Genomic DNA, 21,585 nt, shown 5'->3' on the forward strand with positions numbered 1-21,585 from the left:
ACACACAGAACAAATGTTGCAAGTGAAATCATCAGGGCTGTTTCTTCTGTTCATTTAAAGAAACGTTAATATTGCTTGACTTTTTTTTTTTTTCCACATGTACACATCTTTATTTCTCACACAGGCCCATCCCAAACCACCACGATCCTGGCAGCAGAGAGCGAGAACGAGAACGGGATCTCCACCCCCACCTCGGGGCTCCTCCACCTCTCATCTCCCCCAAACCCCAACCCAGAGACCACGCCCCTGCCCCTGCACCTCCCACCACCCTTTGGAACCCCGCCTCGCTCATAGAGACCTCCTCTGAGTCACGGCGGCCTCTCCACGAACCACATTCAAATCCCTATGACATCAGCCGCCTTGCTCCGCCTCCAACCAAAACCGAGCGCCATTTCGGCTCGGAAAAACCCAAAGATGTACACGAGAAGTTTCCGCTCATCCGGCCGACAGGGTTCTCCGAGCCCCGCCCTTTTCTAGCCGAGCTGGAGAAATCCACGCAGTCCTTTTTGAACCAGCAGAGGGCAGCGATGAGTCTGAGCACACAGTACGGAGAGCTGAGCGGGACTCTAAAGAGCAGCGTGGTCCATAAGAGCCTACAGGGACCGCCGGTGAGGCCAGGAAGCGACACCATGCTTGTGTACGATGAATATCTGCAGCTGCATCGGCGGCCGATTAGCAAACTGGACCTGGAGGAGAGGAGGAGGAGGGAAGCAAGAGAGAAAGGTGAGTTAGTGTGGTTTTAAAGCTGAAGTAACGTATTAGCGTTGAGGTAAACACTTGGGTTCGATTGGAGCTGAGTGATCAGCATTATATTTACATTTCCAATATTTATACAGTGTCTTGCAAAAGTATTTGCGCCCCCACTTTGGTGTTTGTCCTGTTTTGTCGCGTTACAAGCTCTAATTCAAATGGATTTTTGGAGGGTTAGCGCCATTTAATTTACACAACATTCCTATCACTTTAAAGGTGCTTTTTTTTTTTTTTAAATTTGTGACATAAACAATAATTAAGATGAAAAAACAGAAATCTGGAGTGTGCATGCTGTAGGTATTCACCCCCTCCCAGAGCCAATACTTTGTAGAGCCAAATTTTCATCAAAAATTATTCCTAATTCCTAAACAGTCAGAAATCGGAGCGAAAGTGACCAGTTTATGTAGATGGAGGTGCCAATCCCGACATTTAGCATCACTTTACTCGCCAGGAGGGAATCCTGACCTTATTATTTATAGAACAGGGGTTGCCCTCTTCTGATTGGTTAGTTGGACAGGAAGTATATAATTGTGGCCAATCAAAATCCAGGATTTAGCAGCACTTTACCCGCCGACATCGGGACCTAGACTCTAGACTCTTACACGGTCACCACGTACTCCACGAAAAGAGCAGTGTTCTTCAAAATGCAACCAAAATATGGAGAGACAGCCAGAAAACAACAGGCAGGAATTTAGAAAATGCATCTACCTAATAAATAAACGAATATTTATTTATGAAATATGCATTGAACAGCCAGAAATCGGAGCGAGAAAGGACCGGGTGAAGACACCGGTGCCTAAACATCGCTTCCGGGTGTGAGGCACGTTGACCAGGGGAATCCCAAACTTCTTAATAAAAACTGGGGGTTGCCCTCTTCTGATTGGACAGGAAGTATATAATTGTAGCCAATCAAAATCCAGCATTTAGCATCACATTACCCGCCGATATAAAGCCTAGATCCAGGGCCATCAAATCACTGAGTGACCTAGACTACGCGTGATACTACGTCATCAAAAGATGAGCACATTTTTTTGCTGGCCGACCTCGTTTCAGTCGGAGCAATTTGATTGGTCCACCTGCGAATACAGCCAATCAATCAAATGCGCTGTTAGAAGGGGCTGAGTCACGTGATACAACAGGTCCTTCTTGCAGAGGTGGTTAAGTTCAGAAGTAAACCCCCCTCCTGCAAAAATTAGGAGGAAATCTGAGGAGGAGAGGAAGCAAAAAAAGAAGGAATATGAAGAGACGAGAGAGAAGCTTTAAGGATGCTTGGGTGCAAGAATTTCCCTGGTTACTGCATGACAAGAAGAGTGGAATGTTCTGCAAAGTCTGCAGGTCTTCGGTTTGATTAGGCCAGGGCTTTTCAAAGTGTGGGAGAATCAGCCCCGCCCCCCCTCAGAGAGCAAATAAACAACAGCCCCCCCCTACAATTTTTGTTGTTGCTATACTTAATGTTCCATTCGTATTTAAAAAAATGGTTGTTGTACACATTTTTTTTCTTTTACACATTTTAAACATCTGTGCTTTTTAAAAACATCTTTTTTTACATGTTTAAAACATATGAGCTTTATTAAAACCTTTTTTACACATTTTAAACATCTGTGCTTTTTAAAACATCTTTTAACACATTTAAAACATATGAGCTTTATTAAAACTTCTTTTTTTTAACACATTTTAAACATCTGCGCTTTTTTAAAACCTCTTTTTTACACATTTTAAACATCTGCTTTTTTAAAAACATCTTTTTTACACATTTAAAACATGCGCTTTATTAAAACTTCTTTTTTTAACACATTTTAAACATCTGCGCTTTTTTAAAACATCTTTTAACATTTTAAACATCTGCGCTTTTTTAAAACATCTTTTAACACATTTTAAACATCTGTGCTTTTTAAAACATCTTTTTTACACATTTTAAACATCTGCTTTTTTAAAACATCTTTTTTACACATTTAAAACATACGAGCTTTATTAAAACATCTTTAACACATTTTAAACATCTGTGCTTTTTAAAAACATCTTTTTTACACATTTTAAACATCTGTGCTTTTTAAAACATCTTTTTTACACATTTTAAACATCTGCTTTTTTAAAACATCTTTTTTACACATTTAAAACATACGAGCTTTATTAAAACATCTTTAACACATTTTAAACATCTGTGCTTTTTAAAAACATCTTTTTTACACATTTAAAACATATGAGCTTTATTAAAACTTCTTTTTTAACACATTTTAAACATCTGTGCTTTTTAAAACCTCTTTTTTACACATTTTAAACATCTGCTTTTTTAAAACATCTTTTTTACACATTTAAAACATACGAGCTTTATTAAAACATCTTTAACACATTTTAAACATCTGTGCTTTTTAAAAACATCTTTTTTACACATTTTAAACATCTGTGCTTTTTTTTTAAAAAACATCTTTTTTACACATTTAAAACATTGTGCTTTTTAAAACATCTTTTTTTTTTACACATTTTAAACATCTGTGCTTTTTTAAAACATCTTTTTTACACATTTAAAACATATGAGCTTTATTAAAACATCTTTTTTTAACACATTTTAAACATCTGTGCTTTTTTAAAAAAACATCATCTTTTACACATTTTAAACATCTCCTAGCATCGTTAGCTAGCACCTCTTGGCAGACAACACACTGTGGCAGTGGAGCATCTTCAGATCCAGTCCATGAAAATCCAAACTTTAAATAATCGTGGTCATACTTCCTTCTTTTTTTTGCTTGGCCCAGACTCTGTCTCCTCACTCACTGTAGCTTTAGGTACTAAAAATCGATCCATTTTGTCTCTGGTAAAGGCTAGCTGAAGTTCGCTAAATGTCCACAATAGTAACTTATTCTGGTTTATTTTTCCTCACGTTGTGCCCCCCCGAAGAACTCTGGCACCCCCCAGGGGAGGCGCGCCCCACACTTTGAAAAGCCCTGGATCAGGCCATTCCAAGACATTTAAATGTTTCCCTTTAAACCACTCCAGTGTAGCTTTAGCAGTATGTTTCGGGTCATTGTCCTGCTGGAACGTGAACCTTCGTCCCAGTCTCAAACCTCTGGCTGACTCAAACAGGTTTTCCTCCAGAATTGCTCTGTATTTAGCACCATCTATCTTTCCTGTCCCTGCAGATGAAAACATCCCCACAGCATCAAGGTCAAAGTCAAGGTCTTTTTATTTGCCATTTGTGCATAAACCAGCAGTTCAGACACATTGGAATTTTTGTGCAGGGCTCTCTCAGTCAACAGATTAGAAAATAAAAACACCATAATAAAAATACAGAAACACTATACAATACGTTGGGGGAGGGAAAAAATGATGCTGCCACCACCATGCTTCCCTGTAAGAAAGGTGTTCTCAGCAGGGTCTCTGCACATTTCTGACCAGCAAAAATAATACTTTTTAAGACCATTTTAAGACCACTGAGTATAAAAAAATAAGACCACTACCGCGGAACAAATACGTACAGTAAAAAAAAAAGCACACTCTAGGTTAAGTTCAAAGCATTTTTTTTTATAAAAAATGTGCATCTTCAGTTTACAAAACAGAACATTAGCTGCCTTCTCGATATTTTAATAGTAGGGTACTGCTGTAAACAAACAGTGAGGAAACAAATTGATCTTCAGTTAACAAAACAGAACATTAACTGCTTTCTCAATATTTTAATAGTAGGGTACTGCCATGAACATAAACAGTGAGGAAACAAGGAAGTTTGACTACTGATTGAACTGCCTCTGGGGACTGTTGTTGCCCGACTAGCAGCATAGCGCATATGCTTTTCCCCTTTCGAGTGAGCGTCAAGGGCTTTACAGCCCATTGTTGTTAACTTGATGTCTTTCCGACATACCTTACATCTCGCTTCATATTCTGAAGTTGCTGTTGTTAGCCAACTTTTGTATTTTGGCTCCTCAAGCCACTTGTTACTAAACTTACACTTCCCCATCTCCGTTCATGTTCAAGTTCAACCACTTCTTCCTCGTCTGCTCTACTCTCAATGGTTCTACTACCAGTGTTGGGCACGTTACTTTCAAAAAGTAATTAGTTATAGTTACTAGTAACTTTTCCCAAAAAGTAACTGAGTTAGTAACGGAGTTACTTTGTCATAAAAGTAACTAATGACCAGAGAAAGTAATTATTCCGTTACATTTTGTTCCCCCTCAAAAAAAAAAATCAAATTCAATTAGTGTAATCATAATAAAAGTGAATGTTAAATGTGTTTAATGACTGAAATGGACACTTAACAGAACCAATTAGTAACGTTATCTACACTATATTAATATTTTTGTGGGACAATGTGAGAAGACATCTATCAAATGTAATATATTTCTGTAGTTATTAAAATTGTTACTAATTACTGGCCACTGACGAGGACAAACGCTTTGTTCCTCGACATAATGTGCATTGCACGTAAACACTCTTGCCTTTTATTTCAAGTAATGAAAAGTCCTGGCTGTATTTCCAGTGTGAAAGCGCAGTGCTGGGCTGACCGCTCGCCATCGCTGGGTCTTCCGATTGAAAGAGCGCGCAGTAGTGCAGTAGGCGTGGCCTACCTACATATGTTGTCCAAATCTACTCTGATTGGCTTACTGTGCCGTTGTCTCGCGTCTCCCCGCCCCACACGAAAGCAGAGTAAAGAAAGGCTGAACGAGCAGCGTGCCAGATGAGAACAGCTTTAATAAAGTAACGCATAGCATTTTATTGTAAGTAACGGGAACGGCGTTATAACGATTTAAAAAGTAATTAGTTAGATTACTCGTTACTAAAAAAAGTAACGCCGTTTATTTCTAACGCCGTTATTCCCATCACTGTCTACTACATGGATAAAAGAACACACTGCCCCCAGTGGCGTGGTTCCTGCGCTATTAGAACTAGTGCTAGACACACAACGGCTCTTGTGCTACTTGTTCAGCATCTTGATAACAAACGACGCTGGTTGAATAAATAACGTTAGCGCGGAAAAAAAATCCAGACATATGGTTTTTTTTTTTTCATTTACCGTAGGCTACCCGGATGAAATTTAATACCTCCCATGTGAAATTTAATACCATAGCTCAAAAAATAGCGAAATATAATGCTTTTTAAGACCTTAAAAAACACATATTAAAAATAAGACTTTTAAAGGATCCGCGGAGACCCTGTCTCAGGGTGTCGGGTTTGCGCCATGCATGGCGTTTCCTACGATGGCCAAAAAGATCAAGTTTAGTCTCATTTGACCAGAGAATCTTCTGGGATTTTTTAAAAAAAATCTTAATTATTGTTTGTGTCACAATTAAAATTACAAAAAAAAAAAAAAATTTGCACCTTTAAAGTTGTAGTCATGTTGTGTAAATCAAATGATGCTAACAATCCATTTTAATTCCAACTTGCAATGCGACAAAACAGGACAAACACCAAGGGGGATGAATACTTTTGCAAGACACTGTATATCAACCCACATATACCGGATGTGAGGAAGCTTCTTGATAGAACATTAAAAAAAGCGTTTTTCAAATTCATTCAAGAAGTTAAACCGGATAAAGTGGCTTTTTTTTTTTTTAAACACGCAGCTCAATTTCCTCGTTATGAAGTGTCTATGATATTAATAACCCATTGGCTGATTTTGAAACGAGTGCTGAGTGACTCAGGCGTGCGGTCATGTGCAGGATATTACTACGAGCTGGACGACTCGTATGACGAGAGCGATGAAGAGGAGGTGAGAGCTCATCTCCGGAGAGTGGCTGAGCAGCCGCCACTCAAACTGGACGACTCCACCGAGGTAATGCAGTGCTGCACACTCCAAAAACACTCCACACGGGAGATAATTAACAGCCCTGAGAGAAAAAAATATCCACTCTTCTCTCTCGCTCTCTCTGTAGAAGTTGGAGTTTCTGCGGCTGTTCAGTTTGACCACCGTGTCTCGGCGAGAAGAGCTGCTGGAACGTAAGAGGAGGAAGAGGAGAAGGATGCACCGGGAGCAAAGCCCCTCACCTCCAGCTGTGGCCATCAAGCGCCTGCCTCCTCCACTGAGCACTCGCTTTACTCCTGAGGAGATGGACAACAGCCCGGAGCTGGAGGCCAAGAAACGTTTCCTCACCATGTTCAGCCTCAATCACCTGAGCACGCAGCAGAGGAAAGGTGCGGAGTGCACACACACACACACTTTTTTTTTTTTCCATTTCATTCGCAGTGGTCCGGTACCAAAGGTCTCAGTTTAAAACAAGCACCGGATTTCATTCAGTGGAACTTATCGAGAAGATGCTCAATGCAAAATGATCTCAGATTATTAAACGTTTTGTTATTTAACAAAGAAAACTCGTTGATATGGAGTCGTTTTATGGAAGGAGTCTCCAGTCTCAGTGCCTTGTAACGGTTTTCTTACATCTTCAGAGGGAAAAAAAAAAGTTTTACGCTTTACGGTTTAACGGTAACGTGACTGACAAGTTTGTGGGATTTTTTGAAACAGTTTGTAAATTAACTCGTCTGGCAGACGTTATATGGATAATAAGCTTTGATGTGGTGTTTTTTTAATAAATAGAAATTGTAATCCTCGCTTTCAGGATTATTTTCTGTTATTATATGGCACAAGTTACTGCCGGTAAAATCACGCGCTCTGATTGGTTCCTTGCCAGGCAGAATTTTCCCGTAACGCCCGTGGGCGATTACGAACATTCTTTCCAAGGCGCTGGTTTTCAATGTTGCAAAAAAAAAAAAAAAGATTCAGTGAGTTATTCAAGAAATGAGCAATGAAGAGCATCAGAAACCGCTAACAGAAATTCAGTTTTGAAACCGCTAGCCGTTTATTCTGCACGTGACTCAGCTATGTTACAAATATGACACGATTGATTGAAAGCAGCGTCGTGGCTCATTATAACGACCGTCTATTTTAATCTTAGAAATAAAAAAGCCTTTTAATAAACTCCTTATTGTCCCCCACCCAAATGAAGTTTGGCGGGGGGTGTAGAACCGGGTTCCGTCCGTCCATCCGGTCACGTTTTCGTTTCCGGGCCATATCTTTAAAACTACTGAAGATATCTTCATGAAACTGTATACATATCAAACAACATGTGATTTGGTGCCTTTTGCTACTTTTGGATTTTTGAAAAAAAAAAAAAAAATTTTTCCAAATTTTTAGATAAAAAATAGATTTTGACTTCGTTTCTAAGAGCAATGTTCGTTTCCGGAGCAAAACTATTCATTAGGGCTGTAACGATATGCGTATCGAAATCGCGATACGCAGAGCCACGATCCGTATCGCGATACAAGAAGGCAGAATCGAGGTACACCCTTTCAAACTTCTCCTCAGCCCAAAAACAGAGGCGCTTCCAAACTTCAATTTATGAATACTTTACTTCTTATTTAAATTACATTTTAAACTTACTTAAATTACTTTTTTTTTTATATCTATTAGTAAGTCGTTTTTTCGCCGACCTGCGACAATCTTCTGCGAGTCACGCAACGTCCACACTCGCCACTGGCAGAGCATTCATTTCTTTTAAGCGGTCGCCATTCTGGTTGCGACGCGGGGAGCGAATCTGTAAACAAGCAGCTCATTGGCTGGCTAGGTGTGCCACAAGCCAATCACAATCACTTGACCGGAAAGGCATGCAGTGTTGCCAGATTGGGCAGGTTTAGGTGCTTTTTGGCTGGTTTTGAACATATTTTGGGGTGGAAAACGTTAGCAGTATCTGGCAACACTGAAGGCATGTCTGCTTGGGCGGAAGCCTTCTGCGGCAGTTACATTTTGACACGCGAGCAATGTTTCACCATAAAAATTCCGTAATTTCCATCTGTTTTCCGCGATCACAGAAAATCATTGGCCCTATGAGAGTGAGACAGTGAGAGAGCCACCCCCCCAAAAAAAAATCTTAACGGATTTACACGATTTGGAAAAATGACTTTTTCAGAACCGAAAAAAACAGAGCTTCCGGCTCAACAGTATTATTTTGAGAAATAAAACAGTCTTTGGATATACATTTGTTCATTTTTGCATACATATTACTCATTCTCTGCAGTGGTCTGAATTATTTGTTATTAAATAGTTAATGTAAGTAAGTAAATGTTAATAAGTCAAATTTACTACTTTAAAAAAACATTTTTAAAAAAATCGTGGGCGTATCGAATCGTGGGTCAAAAATCGCGATACGAATCGAATCGTGAGTTGGGTGTATCGTTACAGCCCTACTATTCATGATACAGATCTGAAACTTGGTATACATGTTAACAAGGTGATGTAGATGTGCCTTTTCATACTAAGAAATTTGAGAAATTTTTCATGTTTCCATGGAAACAATTTCAGACTTCGTCTCTCAGGTTAAGGCCTCTGCATGCTCTTGCGACAAGGCTTTCACAGATAGATAGACAATTTATCGTTGAGCGGGGAGTAATAGGCGTGCGCGATGTTATTCACCGCCACAATGCAAGGGGGCGCGAAGTCACGAAATCGCTAGGAGTAGTTGGTGGGTGTGGTTAGTGGAGTGTTTATCCTCCGGTTACTTATAATGACTAGAACTGGAGTCGTATAGATGTACGTACGTCCTCACTTCCTCGATCAACCGCTCTTCGTGCTGCTCCATCTTCGCTCGTGTTTTTAAAAATAGCGGTCGTGAAAACAAACCAAACCGGGAAAGTAGGGAAGCGGAAGTGCGTGTACAGCGGATGTAGAGTGGACCAATCAGAGCCCTCTTGTCTACGAGGCTGTCTGCGGTGGTCACAATTTTCGGGAGGTGTGCGCAGAGCGTCTGCAAAGGTGGGGGGGCTACGCAGACGCCATCTGCGACGCCATCTGCGAGGACTGCACTGTCAGCATAAATTGGCCTTTAGTCTTAGGAGTAGGTTTTGTTTCCAGAGCAGAACTTAAAAACTGAGTGGTACGGTCTTGAAAGTTGGTATATGTGTTGATTAAGTAATGTACACTACCGTTCAAAAGTTTGGGGTCACTTTGAAATGTCCTTATTTATTTTAGAAAGAAAAGCACTGTTCTTTTCAATGAAGATCACTTTAAACTAATCAGAAATCCACTCTATACATTGCTAATGTGGTAAATGACTATTCTAGCTGCAAATGTCTGGTTTTTGGTGCAATATCTCCATAGGTGTATAGAGGCCCATTTCCAGCAACTCTCACTCCAGTGTTCTAATGGTACAATGTGTTTGCTCATTGCCTCAGAAGGCTAATGGATGATTAGAAAACCCTTGTACAATCATGTTAGCACAGCTGAAAACAGTTGAGCTCTTTAGAGAAGCTATAAAACTGACCTTCCTTTGAGCAGATTGAGTTTCTGGAGCATCACATTTGTGGGGTCGATTAAATGCTCAAAATGGCCAGGAAAATGTCTTGACTATATTTTCTATTCATTTTACAACTTATGGTGGGAAATAAAAGTGTGACTTTTCATGGAAAACACAAAATTGTCTGGGTGACCCCAAACTTTTGAACGGTAGTGTATATGTGCTTTTTGATACGAAGAAATGTGAGAAATTTGAATCTTTAGCTCAGCTAAAAATGAAAAGGTCCAGTGGGTTTATTATTCCACGGGCTGCTGAGGTCAGTGTAAAGAGGTCGGGTTGGTTTCCTGCAGCAGAACTTGAAAAATGTAATATGTTGAAAGTTGGTATATAGGGCGGGGGATATACAGTAGAGCAGGGGTTTTCAAAGTGTGGGAGAGTCAGCCCCCCCCCCCCCCCCCCGCAGAGAGCAAATAAACAACAGCGCCCCCCTTTACAATTTTTGTTGTTGCTATACTTAATGTTCCATTTGTATTTTTAAAAAATGGTTGTTGTACACATTATCTTTTTCTTTTTCACATTTTAAACATCTGTGCTTTTTAAAACATCTTGTTTTACACATTTTAAACATCTCATAGCATCGTTAGCTAGCACCTCTTGGCAGACAACACACTGTGGCAGTGGAGCATCTTCAGATCCAGTCCATGAAAATCCAAACTTTAAATAATCGTGGTCATACTTCCTTCTTTTTTCAGTCCCCCCAGGATGTCGCGGGCCTTTTTTGTGATTGTTGCAGGCTAAAATGTCTGATGTTGCGGGGGGGTTTCCAAAAAATTGCAATGAAAGTTGCGGTGTTTATTAGGCTTTTGTTGCGATTACATTGCGGGAGGAAGTGAAAGTTGCGAGAAATTGTTGCGATTTTCTCTTTTTGTGATTAAAATTGAGTGATATGTTAAATATTAAAAGTTATTACCGAAAAACTATTGATTTAAAAACCAAAGACACTGAGAAATGGTCCTATAAACAACTTTACCAATATAAAAGATTACCAGGACTACAAAAATGCAGAAATATAGGCTTTACTTATCCAAATGCACCTGCTGGTTCAAAAGTTAAAGTGCAGAGAACCTCACAGCACAACATGAAGTTACCTTCAAATATAATATAAATGCCTCAGCTTTCATGTAAGAAAAAAAAAAAAACTATTAATACTAGTACTGTGTGCAGGCAGTCTCTCCTGAAGACTAAATTAAACAATAATTATAAACTAATAAAATAAATGGCTCAGGCTTCATAGAAGAAAAAAAACAATTTGAACAGAATCTCACAGTATGATGCTGAAGCTGCCAAACAATGGAAAATAAAATACCATTTTGGCAAAAATGTTGGCATCCATTAATTTCTTGTATTAAGTAAAAAAAATAATGTAAAGTGCACACAGTCCTTCACTGTAAACATAACACACTTTCAGTAACAGAATTTAAGCCTATATAAACACTGACTCGCACGCAGTGTTGCCAGATACTGCTGACGTTTTCCAGTCCAAAATATGTTCAAAACCCGCCAAAATGCACTTGAAACCGCCCAATCTGGCAACACTGCACGCATGCTGCTTCTCTTGAACGTATACACGGAAGTAAGGCGGAAGGTAGTTTGTCGACGTCACCTCAAGACGACGCCAACGACTGGTCAAATTTGCGGGAAAATTGCGGTGATTGGATATAATTGCAACACCGCCCTGAATTCGCGGGGATTGGTTGAATTTGCGTTGAAGTTGCAAATCGCAACATCCTGGAGGCTCTGGGGTTTTTTTGCTTGGCCCAGACTCTGTCTCCTCACTCACTGTAGCTTTAGGTACTAAAAATCGATCCATTTTGTCTCTGGCAAAGGCTAGCTGAAGTTCGCTAAATGTCCGCAATAGTAACAGATGGTGCGTTCATGTGCTATGGGAATTATGGTAAATACCAAACGCCAACATGGAAAGCACACATGAACGCCCCCTCTTGTGGTATTTTCCACTGGGCAACTCGTAGAAAATTTTGATACACGAGTTGCCGAGATGAGATGAACTTTAACCTTTTCAACATGGCGGCGAGCGGTACAAGACTAGCTTATGAACCAAGAAAGAAGTGGTTTTCACCTACGGAAAGCTGACTCTCACCTTTTAAACGAGTCATGTTATGTATATTATATTATATTATTATAATATGTATATTATAGCCTAATACAAAATATTCTGTGGCTGTCCAAAGAACGCCAACAATGATCTAGATACTGGCTACTCTCATTGTGGCTACAGCCAAATTTCCAAAAACTGCGTGGCATTCAATGTGTTAAGAAAATCTCTACTTGTCATGATCAGGAAATATTCAGCATTATTTACCTTTTGACTTTTGATAACTCATATTCCTGCTGCAGCTGATGAACAAGGCAGTCTATAATTGTTTTAGCCAAATAACAGGCCTGATTCTGAATCTGGTCCACCATCTTTAATTTGTCAACAACAACAAACAAAAGCATGTGAACACAACGCACTGGTAAATACCACTTCCCAACTGGAAAATATCATCTTCCCATAGCACATGAACGCAGCATTATTCTGGTTTATGTTTCCTCACGTTGCGCCCCCCGGGGGGGCGCGCCCCACACTTTGAAAAGCCCTGCAGTAGAAGACTGTCTTCTTGTTAACCTCACTTGATCTGTCTTTATGGGAAAATATCAGACCGAGGTATTTTTGTACTGTCAAGACCTCGGTCTGATATTTTCCCGTAAAGACCGAGCAAGCGAGATTAATAAGTAGTTATTAGTATAGATACGGAGGTGATTATAGGAAATCATGCGCGAGAAATTTGGACTATTTCTCGATAATCACCTCGGCAAAATGGCGACCAATGAGCTCGTCACTGTAAATGAGAAAGAATTACAAAATGATGAAAGAAAATGAGTGCTGTTCCTAAAAGCACCAAAGATGCTGCGAAGAAGTTTGGTCTAAAACTATTCAAAGGGAAAATGGGATTGTGATTTATTTTATGTGACTCGGCCTGGATAAGTGACAAGTCTGCGCCGTGCCTTTATCACATTTGCACGCCGCTTTTGAAGATTGAAATGAACGATTTTTGAAGATGATTTTTTCAAATAATCACCTGTGTATTTATACTAAAACAATTGTCCACCTCAGGCTGGACTTGATCTCACCGATATTCACATCACCTTCAGCGAATAACTGTTAAACACCAGAACACACCCAAGTGGTTTATTCCTAAGAATGATATTGTTTTCACCGAGTCAGTTGGCTGAAATTAAACTCATCCACTCACACAGAGGAGCGGTGTTTGATCGCGGTGTCACTTTAACCGTTGAGTCCGTTGTTCGTTCTCGCGCTCCCTCACGTTAGTGGAAAACGAACATTTTTACTGATACGTTCATAATGTTGTGCACTTCCAGCATCGTATAAAAGTTTGCCAGTCGTATCTCACGCTCGCAGCTCTCGCGTCTCAGACGAGGCTCTGAAGTGCGTTTCCTTTATTTCTGACAGAGAACGAGAGAGTGGTGGAGCTGCTGCATGCCATTAAACAGAAAAGTGTGACTCTAGACACCATCAGGCATAATCCTTTCCCACTGTGTAAGAGCCCGCGGCACCATCAGTCTGGTAAGGTGTAAAAACACACACACACACACTCTGCCTATAAAGCTAATCATTTGTGCCAATCATGATAAACTACGGAAGCCGAGAGAGGTCCTTCATATAATCTTTTTTTATTCACCTTGTTATCCTGAGATAACGACATAATTAATTCAGGATGTTGAGAAAACAACATAATTAATTCGAGATCTCGAGAAAACAACATAATTAATTCGAGATCTCGAGAAAACAAGACAGTTATTCGGCGATCTCGAGAAAACAAGACAGTTATTCGGCGATCTCGAGAGAACAAGACAGTTATTCGGCGATCTCGAGAAAACAAGACAGTTATTCGGCGATCTCGAGAGAACAAGACAGTTATTCGGCGATCTCGAGAGAACAAGACAGTTATTCGGCGATCTCGAGAGAACAAGACAGTTATTCGGCGATCTCGAGAGAACAAGACAGTTATTCGGCGATCTCGAGAGAACAAGACAGTTATTCGGCGATCTCGAGAGAACAAGACAGTTATTCGGCGATCTCGAGAGAACAAGACAGTTATTCGGCGATCTCGAGAAAACAAGACAGTTATTCGGCGATCTCCAGAAAACAAGACAGTTATTCGGCGATCTCGAGAAAACAAGACAGTTATTCGGCGATCTCCAGAAAACAAGACAGTTATTCGGCGATCTCCAGAAAACTAGACAGTTATTCCGCGATCTCCAGAAAACAAGACAATTATTCCGCGATCTCGAGAAAACAAGACAATTATTCCGCGATCTCCAGAAAACGACAATTATTCCACGATCTCGAGAAAACAGCTGAGATTTCTAGCAGAGCTGCGCCCCCCTGTGGGTCAGACAACGAAGACTTAGAAATTGGCGGACATGTCACAGAGCAGAAACGTCTATACAGAATGAGAAATAACCCCAAAGTCAGCATATCACAAGTCTCTTGGCGCACCTGAATGAACCATTTCTCAGCTGTTTACTCGAGATCATGAAATAATTGTTTTGTTTTCTCGAGATCTCGAATTAGTTGTGTTGTTTTCTCAAGATCCTGAATGAATTATGTCGTTATCTCGGGATAACGGTTTTGTTTTCTCGAGATCCTGAATTAATTATGTCGTTATCTCGGGATAACAAGGTGAATAAAAAAAAGGATTATATGAAGGGCCTCTCTCGGCTTCCGTAATAAACAATTAAGTGCAGAACTATTTTGATTTATACCGCAGCGCTGTCGAATTCTCAAGTCTGATTAGAAGGTGTTGATTAGTTTTCTCTAACAGCACCACTGACAGTAGTTCAAATCACAGGTTTATTAAGGGTTGTTTTACAATCAGGGTACAAAGTTTGTGTCACAGGGGTCCAAAATTCAGATTGATTCAAACTGGTTCTTGTAACAGTTTTTAAGTGAAGGACGAGTTAAAGAACAGATTTCAGGTAATTTTTTGACGTGTGTATGGTAGTTTTGTGTAATCTGCTATAAGATAAAGAAGATTAAGTGTAGCTTTAAGCAGGGCTGGGAGAAACAAATGAAGTGATTCTCAGAGAGGACTATTTTTTTGACAGTTCAGAATCCACTGCTTCCATAGTGCTTTTAAATATAAGGCTGTAAGATTTGTGTTAGTTGTCTCTAATATTTATGTCCCAATATCTTGACCACATTTTAGGATGAAAATACCGTAAAATACCAAATAATAGCCGAGTTCCAATTAACCGCCGAGTTCCCTTTAACGGCCGGGTGTACGCGTGTGTTGTGACAAATAAAGGCCGGTTCCGAATACTCGCCAGGGTCTAAAAAAAAAAAAAAAAAAAGCGTCCGAACGTTCTATCTAGAATCTTGAGGCCCAGCACTTTTCTGGTTTTCTGGTGTTTAAACGATTTTGCATTGCATAGTTTTCTACCGAAACAATATGAATGAATGAATGAATGAATGAAATTATTTCTATAATACTCTTTACAACATTTTGTTACGTGATAATAAACATGCCATTTCAATGTTATAATCTTGGTCTACCGTAATATTCCTTGAGGAATGCAACTCCGTAACTTTTGACAGATGTCTTAGCCACCCCTTTGGGTATACCCAACGAAAGCCAGCGTGTGTGGTGACATTGAGGACTGCGGGTTTCCAAGGTTGGACTGCTGCTTCTGTTAAACGACCTAAATTGCCGAATGCATGCGTCAAAGCACACACTGAGTTTTATTAAAGACCTTATACCATTTCACTTGCCCTTACCCATTCGGATCTGGAAGACGCTTTACAAAAAAGGTGAGAGCGTTCTAACATGCATTTCAGTCTGCTCGCGGCCAATCTAATCCAAGGGGCCTTTTCAACAAGTAATCTGTCGTGCAAGTTGGGCAGAAGCACGCGTCAGGCAGCCAACATGTAGGCCTACAAGTCAGTAACCTATTCAACTAACTTTCATCCGAACTTTAAGTTTTCTACGGGGTCGAGCCACCGTACCAACTCACTCGGGGAATAGGCTCATATCCGCCAAATAGGGAGACGTCTTGGAGAGAAACGTGATGCAAGATGACAGTATGTAGCCACTGCAGGTCACTTATTTTTCAGCATAAGAAAAAACCCTTTGGTTTGACACTTCGCACCCTAATTATGTTGCTTCAACGTCGCGCCCTCCATGCAATTTCAGATTGACAGACATCGCGAAGCGCAAAGGGTGGAGGCTGCATGGGTGAGGGTGATAGCAAGTGACCATAACTTTGCAGAGTAATTAAATCACAGTGCTGCGCACAGACAATGGTGTGGTTTCTTGATTATTTTGTAAAGCATGCGCTTAACTAGTCATTAACAGGAAAAGGTGTGTGATTTATCCTTTATCCACCCCGACTGTGCCATGCGAAGATGCATTCTGCGTCTTCAAAATTCCCCGAAGTCGGCACCGTGCTATCTGTAATCTAACTCTAAACAAACTGTAAGTTATACTGGTTAAAAGTAGGCCTATCTGAGAATGATTTTTCCCCGTTTTGAGGTAGATTTTGGGGAAGGTGTTTGTGAAGAAGGAATTAATCGCCTGTTCCAAATAGCCGCCTAGTCTCTAATACGCGCCGGGTCTCTTACGTGATTGAGACAAATAATCGCCCGGGCTATTATTTGGTATTTTACGGTAATCATTTTAGATATCGGTATGTTATTTTGTATTGAAAAATTAGCCGTCTCGGAGAGGACATTTTTTGGACACAATTCCATACTAATTTGATCAAAATAGTCTGAAAACTTACTGGCATTCAACATTAAAACTTAACTATGTTTCCAATGATATGGAACCAAATATTTGTTTTATGGTATAAAGAATGATGTAAGTGCCTCCCTTTTGGAGCTACCTGTGGTCAAAAAAGCACTTTTTCTAAATGACATGAGTAATTTTGCTAAATATGACCTATATTGCCATACATTCACCAAAAATAACGTTATCACCAATTTTTTTTTTTTTTTTGCATGGTAAATAGAGCGATCACAGGGCTACAATAAACAACCAAGTTTAGTATTTAGTCAGGCCTTTTGATATTGAAGATAATAAGTGTTAAATGTGATTTTTAGCTTGCCTACCCTGATTGTAAAACAACCCTTAAGCCTAGGTCACAACCGGACGTACGATTTTTTGGCCGTGCGATTTTTGGCGTTTCCCAAATCGCTGCGTTTTTTTTTCGTGGAGAAAGACGCACGTTGGCCGTAAGTTTGTCTTGCAACCTGAAAAAACCGTAAGCGCCCGTAGAGTTTGTTTGACATGACAAAGAACCTCTGCGGCTGGTCTACGGCTCGAAAATCAGCACGTCACACGCGCGCCCTCCGTGCGTTTTTTGCACGTAGACCGGCCGTAGGATCACGTACGGCTGGTTGTGACCGAGGCTTTATATTAAACACTTTCGTTCTAATACGTTACCGTTTCTATAGTAACGACTTACACAGGCACTTGTCGGGTGGACGCTGCACATGATTTAAAGGGCCCTAATTGTGAAAAACCCTATAATAATAATTCTTGAAAAAATAAGATACGTTCTTACCCTCAAATACTTTTATTCCGTATTTTGTTGCTTTTTTTCTGTATTTGTTGGGGTTTTGTTTTTGAGTACAGTTTTTATTTCGTCCTCAGTTGGTTCAGTAACGCGCACCGCCATTTTGTTTTTCTCTACTCACTGTAGGTATATGAGCTGATATCCTAGTAGTAGAGTAGCCAATCAGAGCGTGCGATTGCGCATATCCAGTGAATGTGGATAGAATAATAACAAATAGGCCTTTTCTTAATCGAATTTAATGAAAATTTGCCTCCATTTGCTTCTCTTTTCTTTACTTTCCAGCAGTCTGTAAAGAAAAGAAATAAAGTTATGCTTTCTTTATCACACACGTGTGAAATTCCTCTCTGCATTTAACTCATGTGAAGCAGTGAACACACACATGCACACACACACACACACACGTACCCAGAGCAGTGGGCAGCCATGCTAACAGCGCCCGGGGAGCAGTTGGGAGTTCGGTGCCTCGCTCAAGGGCACCTCAGCTCAAGGCCGTCCCATATTAACCTAACCGCATGTCTTTGGACTGTGCAGGAAACCCATGCTAACTCAACACAGAAAGACCCCCGCTAGCCGCTAGGCTCGAACCCAGAACCTTCTTGCTGTGAGGCGACCGTGCCGCCCTAAATAGAGAACCCTGATTTATTGATAAATCTGTTTGTACAATCAGTCACACAGCAGGTCTAACATTTTAGATTTTTTTTTCATGGCATTAGAGCTGTGTTACTTCCATCTACGATGAAGTCTCACGCTTTCCTGATATTGTACATTATTGAAAAACTAAGATTACGCAGTCTGATAATGATCACCGTTTTTTATTTCATCGATTCAAATTTGTACCGCAATTTATCGTGGATGATATACCGCCTGCTAATTAGCTAGCTTGTCAATCTTGATTTTTTTAACAACAACGAGTGATGTCTTTGTGTTTGCGCACCACGATGAGGAAAACAATATGGCGTTAGTGCTGCACTCGCTGCTCATGTCTCCAGTGTCATCAGTTCCGTTAAACCAGATGGTGTATATTGCGTGCAGTGACAGCTCCAGATGTTGAAAGTTGAATTATTCTTGGTTCCTTTTCTTTCCTAATGAACACTGTTGGAATTTCTTAGAAACACGCGTTTTATTTTTCTCCTTCAGATTCCTCCTCATCCCAGTCTCCGGGCCAGTCAGGTGAGTCAGTCAGTGCCAGACCCCCAAGTCCTTCACCTCCGTCCACTGGACCCCCAGCTGAGCCTTCCTCCGCCCCGCCTCCCGAGCACCTCAGACCCTCAGTCTCTGAACCGCTCAGACCGAAGGACACGCCCCTTCCCCTGCCATACGCCGATAAAAACCGAAGCAGCGACGTCATCCTCAGCAAAAAGCCCTCCAGCCTTCTGAGTAGCGTACGTCCTCCGGCGCACCCTAAAGACGGCGGGGGCAGCCTGAACGGCCGGACCAAGACGTGGGAGAGCTTCACGGCCGAGGAGTTTGCCCAGCAGTTCCACGAATCGGTGCTGCAGTCCACTCAGAAAGCACTGCAGAAGCACAAAGGTGGGCTTTTTCTCTTCTTGGTTCTGTTTGGATTACATTAACAGAGGCACCAATTTTTACAGTTTCGATGTAGAAGGTAGGATTTTTTGGATCCATTGTAATAAAAGAGAGACGTGAAAACTAGCTTGAGATTTAAGACCGATTCCAGATCAGCTGAAACAGTTGACTTGTCTCGTGTAAGGTTTATTTTAGAAATTATTTCATCTGGGGTTTAAAAACATTTATTAAGAGGTGTAATTTTTCTTTAACGCCAATATACTCAAGAACATGTTCTCTTATTTGAGCAAATATCTGAAGTTTAAATTGTCTAATATTAATTAGTTTATATATTTTTTTTAAACCTGTCCATTCTTCTCTCCTTCCACCAGGTGGCGCCTCGGCCATCTCCGAGCCCAATCACACCATGGACTCCACAGTGCACTACAACATCCCGGAGCTGCAGAGCGGCGCGAGCCGCAGCACACACTCTCACACACACCCTCACATACACCCCGCACTCCAGCCCAACGGTCTGCACTGCCCCCCCACAGCCCGGAGAGACGGCCCATCACGCCCCGAACTCTCCACCGAGGAAGACTCGGACGAAGGGGATGAGGAAGAGGAGGAAGAGGAAGAGGCTCTGGGACCCAGGTGGAACGGGATCGAGTCCATCTTCGAAGCGTATCAGGAATATGTCGAAGGTGAGCGAGTTAGTGATTATTAGACCTGTCAGATTCAAAGACATTTAATTGGCATGACGAGCTGGCGAATGGAAGTACAGGTCACTCACTAAATGTCACATTCTCTCTGTCTTGTCTGTCCTCTGTCTGCGTGTGTGTCTCTCTCTGTTGTGTCTGTCCTCTGTCTGCACGTGTCTCTCTCTCTGTCTTGTCTGTCCTCTGCCTGCGTGTGTCTCTCTCTGTCTGCGTGTGTCTGTCTGCACGTGTCTCTCTCTCTGTCTTGTCTGTCCTCTGTCTGCACGTGTCTCTCTCTCTGTCTTGTCTGTCCTCTGTCTGCACGTGTCTCTCTCTCTGTCTTGTCTGTCCTCTGTCTGCATGTCTCTCTCTGTCTTGTCTGTCCTGTCTGCACGTGTCTCTCTCTCTGTCTTGTCTGTCCTCTGTCTGCACGTGCGTCTCTCTCTCTCTCTGTCTTCTCTGTCTGCACATGCGTCTCTCTCTCTCTGTCTTGTCTGTCCTCTGTCTGCACGTGTCTCTCTCTCTGTCTTGTCTGTCCTCTGTCTGCACGTGTCTCTCTCTCTGTCTTGTCTGTCCTCTGCCTGCGTGTGTCTCTCTCTGTCTGCGTGTGTCTGTCTGCACGTGTCTCTCTCTCGGTCTTGTCTGTCCTCTGTCTGCACGTCTCTCTCTCTGTCTTGTCTGTCCTCTGTCTGCGCGTGTCTCTCTCTCTGTCTTGTCTGTCCTCTGTCTGCGTGTGTCTCTCTGTCTTGTCTGTCCTCTGTCTGCATGTCTCTCTCTGTCTTGTCTGTCCTGTCTGCACGTGTCTCTCTCTCTGTCTTGTCTGTCCTCTGTCTGCACGTGCGTCTCTCTCTCTCTCTCTCTGTCTTGTCTGTCCTCTGTCTGCACATGCGTCTCTCTCTCTCTGTCTTGTCTGTCCTCTGTCTGCACGTGCGTCTCTCTCTCTCTGTCTTGTCTGTCCTCTGTCTGCATGTCTCTCTCTGTCTTGTCTGTCATCTGTCCGCGTGCCTCTCTCTGTCTTGTCTGTCATCTGTCTGCATGCCTCTCTCTGTCTTGTCTGTTCTCTGTCTGCGTGTCTCTGTCTTGTCTGTCCTCTGTCTGCGTGTCTCTCTCTGTCTTGTCTGTACTCTGTCTGCGTGTCTCTCACTGTCGTCTGTCCTCTGTCTGCACGTGTCTCTCTCTCTCTCTGTCTTGTCTGTCCTCTGTCTGCGCGTGCATGTCTCTCTGTCTGTGTGTCTCTCTCTCTGTCTTGTCTGTCCTCTGTCTGCACGTGCGTCTCTCTCTGTCTTGTCTGTCTGCGCATGCATCTCTCTGTCTTGTCTGTCCTGTCTGTGTGTGCACGTCTCTCTCTGTCTTGTCTGTCCTCTGTCTGCGCGTGTCTCTCTCTCTGTCTTGTCTGTCTGCGTGTCTCTCTGTCTGTGTGTGTCTCTCTCTCTCTCTGCCTTGTCTGTCCTCTGTCTGTGCGTGTGTGTCTCTCTCTGTCTTGTCTGTCTCTCTCTCTCTCGCTTTCTGTCTCTCTCGCTGTGTCATGCCTCGTCTTGTTGGTTTCATCTCAGAGCAAAATATCGAGCGTGAGGTGCTGCACAGTCAGTGCAGGAAGCTGGAAGCCCAACACTACAACCTCAGCCTGACTGCTGAACAGGTCTCTCACTCCATGGGGGTAAGTGTGTCTCTCTCTCTCTCTCTCTCTCTCTCTCTCTCACACCCCTCTGTTCCATCTCGGTTCTCTTGCCGTGAGTTCTGTAGCGACGCAGAATCTCTTC

The 21,585-nt window shown here is 41.8% G+C and overlaps 2 protein-coding genes across 11 annotated transcripts in view; one reads left to right on the plus strand and one right to left on the minus strand.

Annotated features, from left to right (window-relative positions):
• Positions 1-21,585, plus strand: part of gse1b (Gse1 coiled-coil protein b) — a 521,271-nt gene that overhangs the window by 496,766 nt on the left and 2,920 nt on the right. For 2 of the 3 annotated variants that reach the window (XM_060923213.1, XM_060923212.1), the window contains exons 10-16: positions 125-723; positions 6,399-6,511; positions 6,612-6,870; positions 13,495-13,608; positions 18,759-19,151; positions 19,520-19,831; positions 21,379-21,482. In XM_060923213.1, the coding sequence (XP_060779196.1) occupies positions 125-723; positions 6,399-6,511; positions 6,612-6,870; positions 13,495-13,608; positions 18,759-19,151; positions 19,520-19,831; positions 21,379-21,482 (1,894 nt within the window). The remainder of the gene's footprint in view (positions 1-124; positions 724-6,398; positions 6,512-6,611; positions 6,871-13,494; positions 13,609-18,758; positions 19,152-19,519; positions 19,832-21,378; positions 21,483-21,585) is intronic. The other variant, XM_060923214.1, reaches the window with a different exon arrangement.
• gins2 (GINS complex subunit 2) overlaps positions 79-21,585 on the minus strand; it is a 56,786-nt gene continuing 35,279 nt past the window's right edge. For 3 of the 8 annotated variants that reach the window (XM_060923223.1, XM_060923217.1, XM_060923216.1), the window contains exon 6: positions 79-686. The gene's annotated coding sequence lies outside the window, so the exon portion shown is untranslated. Of the gene's footprint in view, positions 687-3,280; positions 3,882-17,841; positions 17,908-21,585 lie in introns of those variants that run through there. The other 5 variants (XM_060923224.1, XM_060923222.1, XM_060923219.1 and 2 more) reach the window with 2 other exon arrangements.

Source organism: Neoarius graeffei, chromosome 6, assembly GCF_027579695.1.
Source record: "Neoarius graeffei isolate fNeoGra1 chromosome 6, fNeoGra1.pri, whole genome shotgun sequence".
NCBI classification, from domain to species: Eukaryota; Metazoa; Chordata; class Actinopteri; order Siluriformes; family Ariidae; genus Neoarius; species Neoarius graeffei.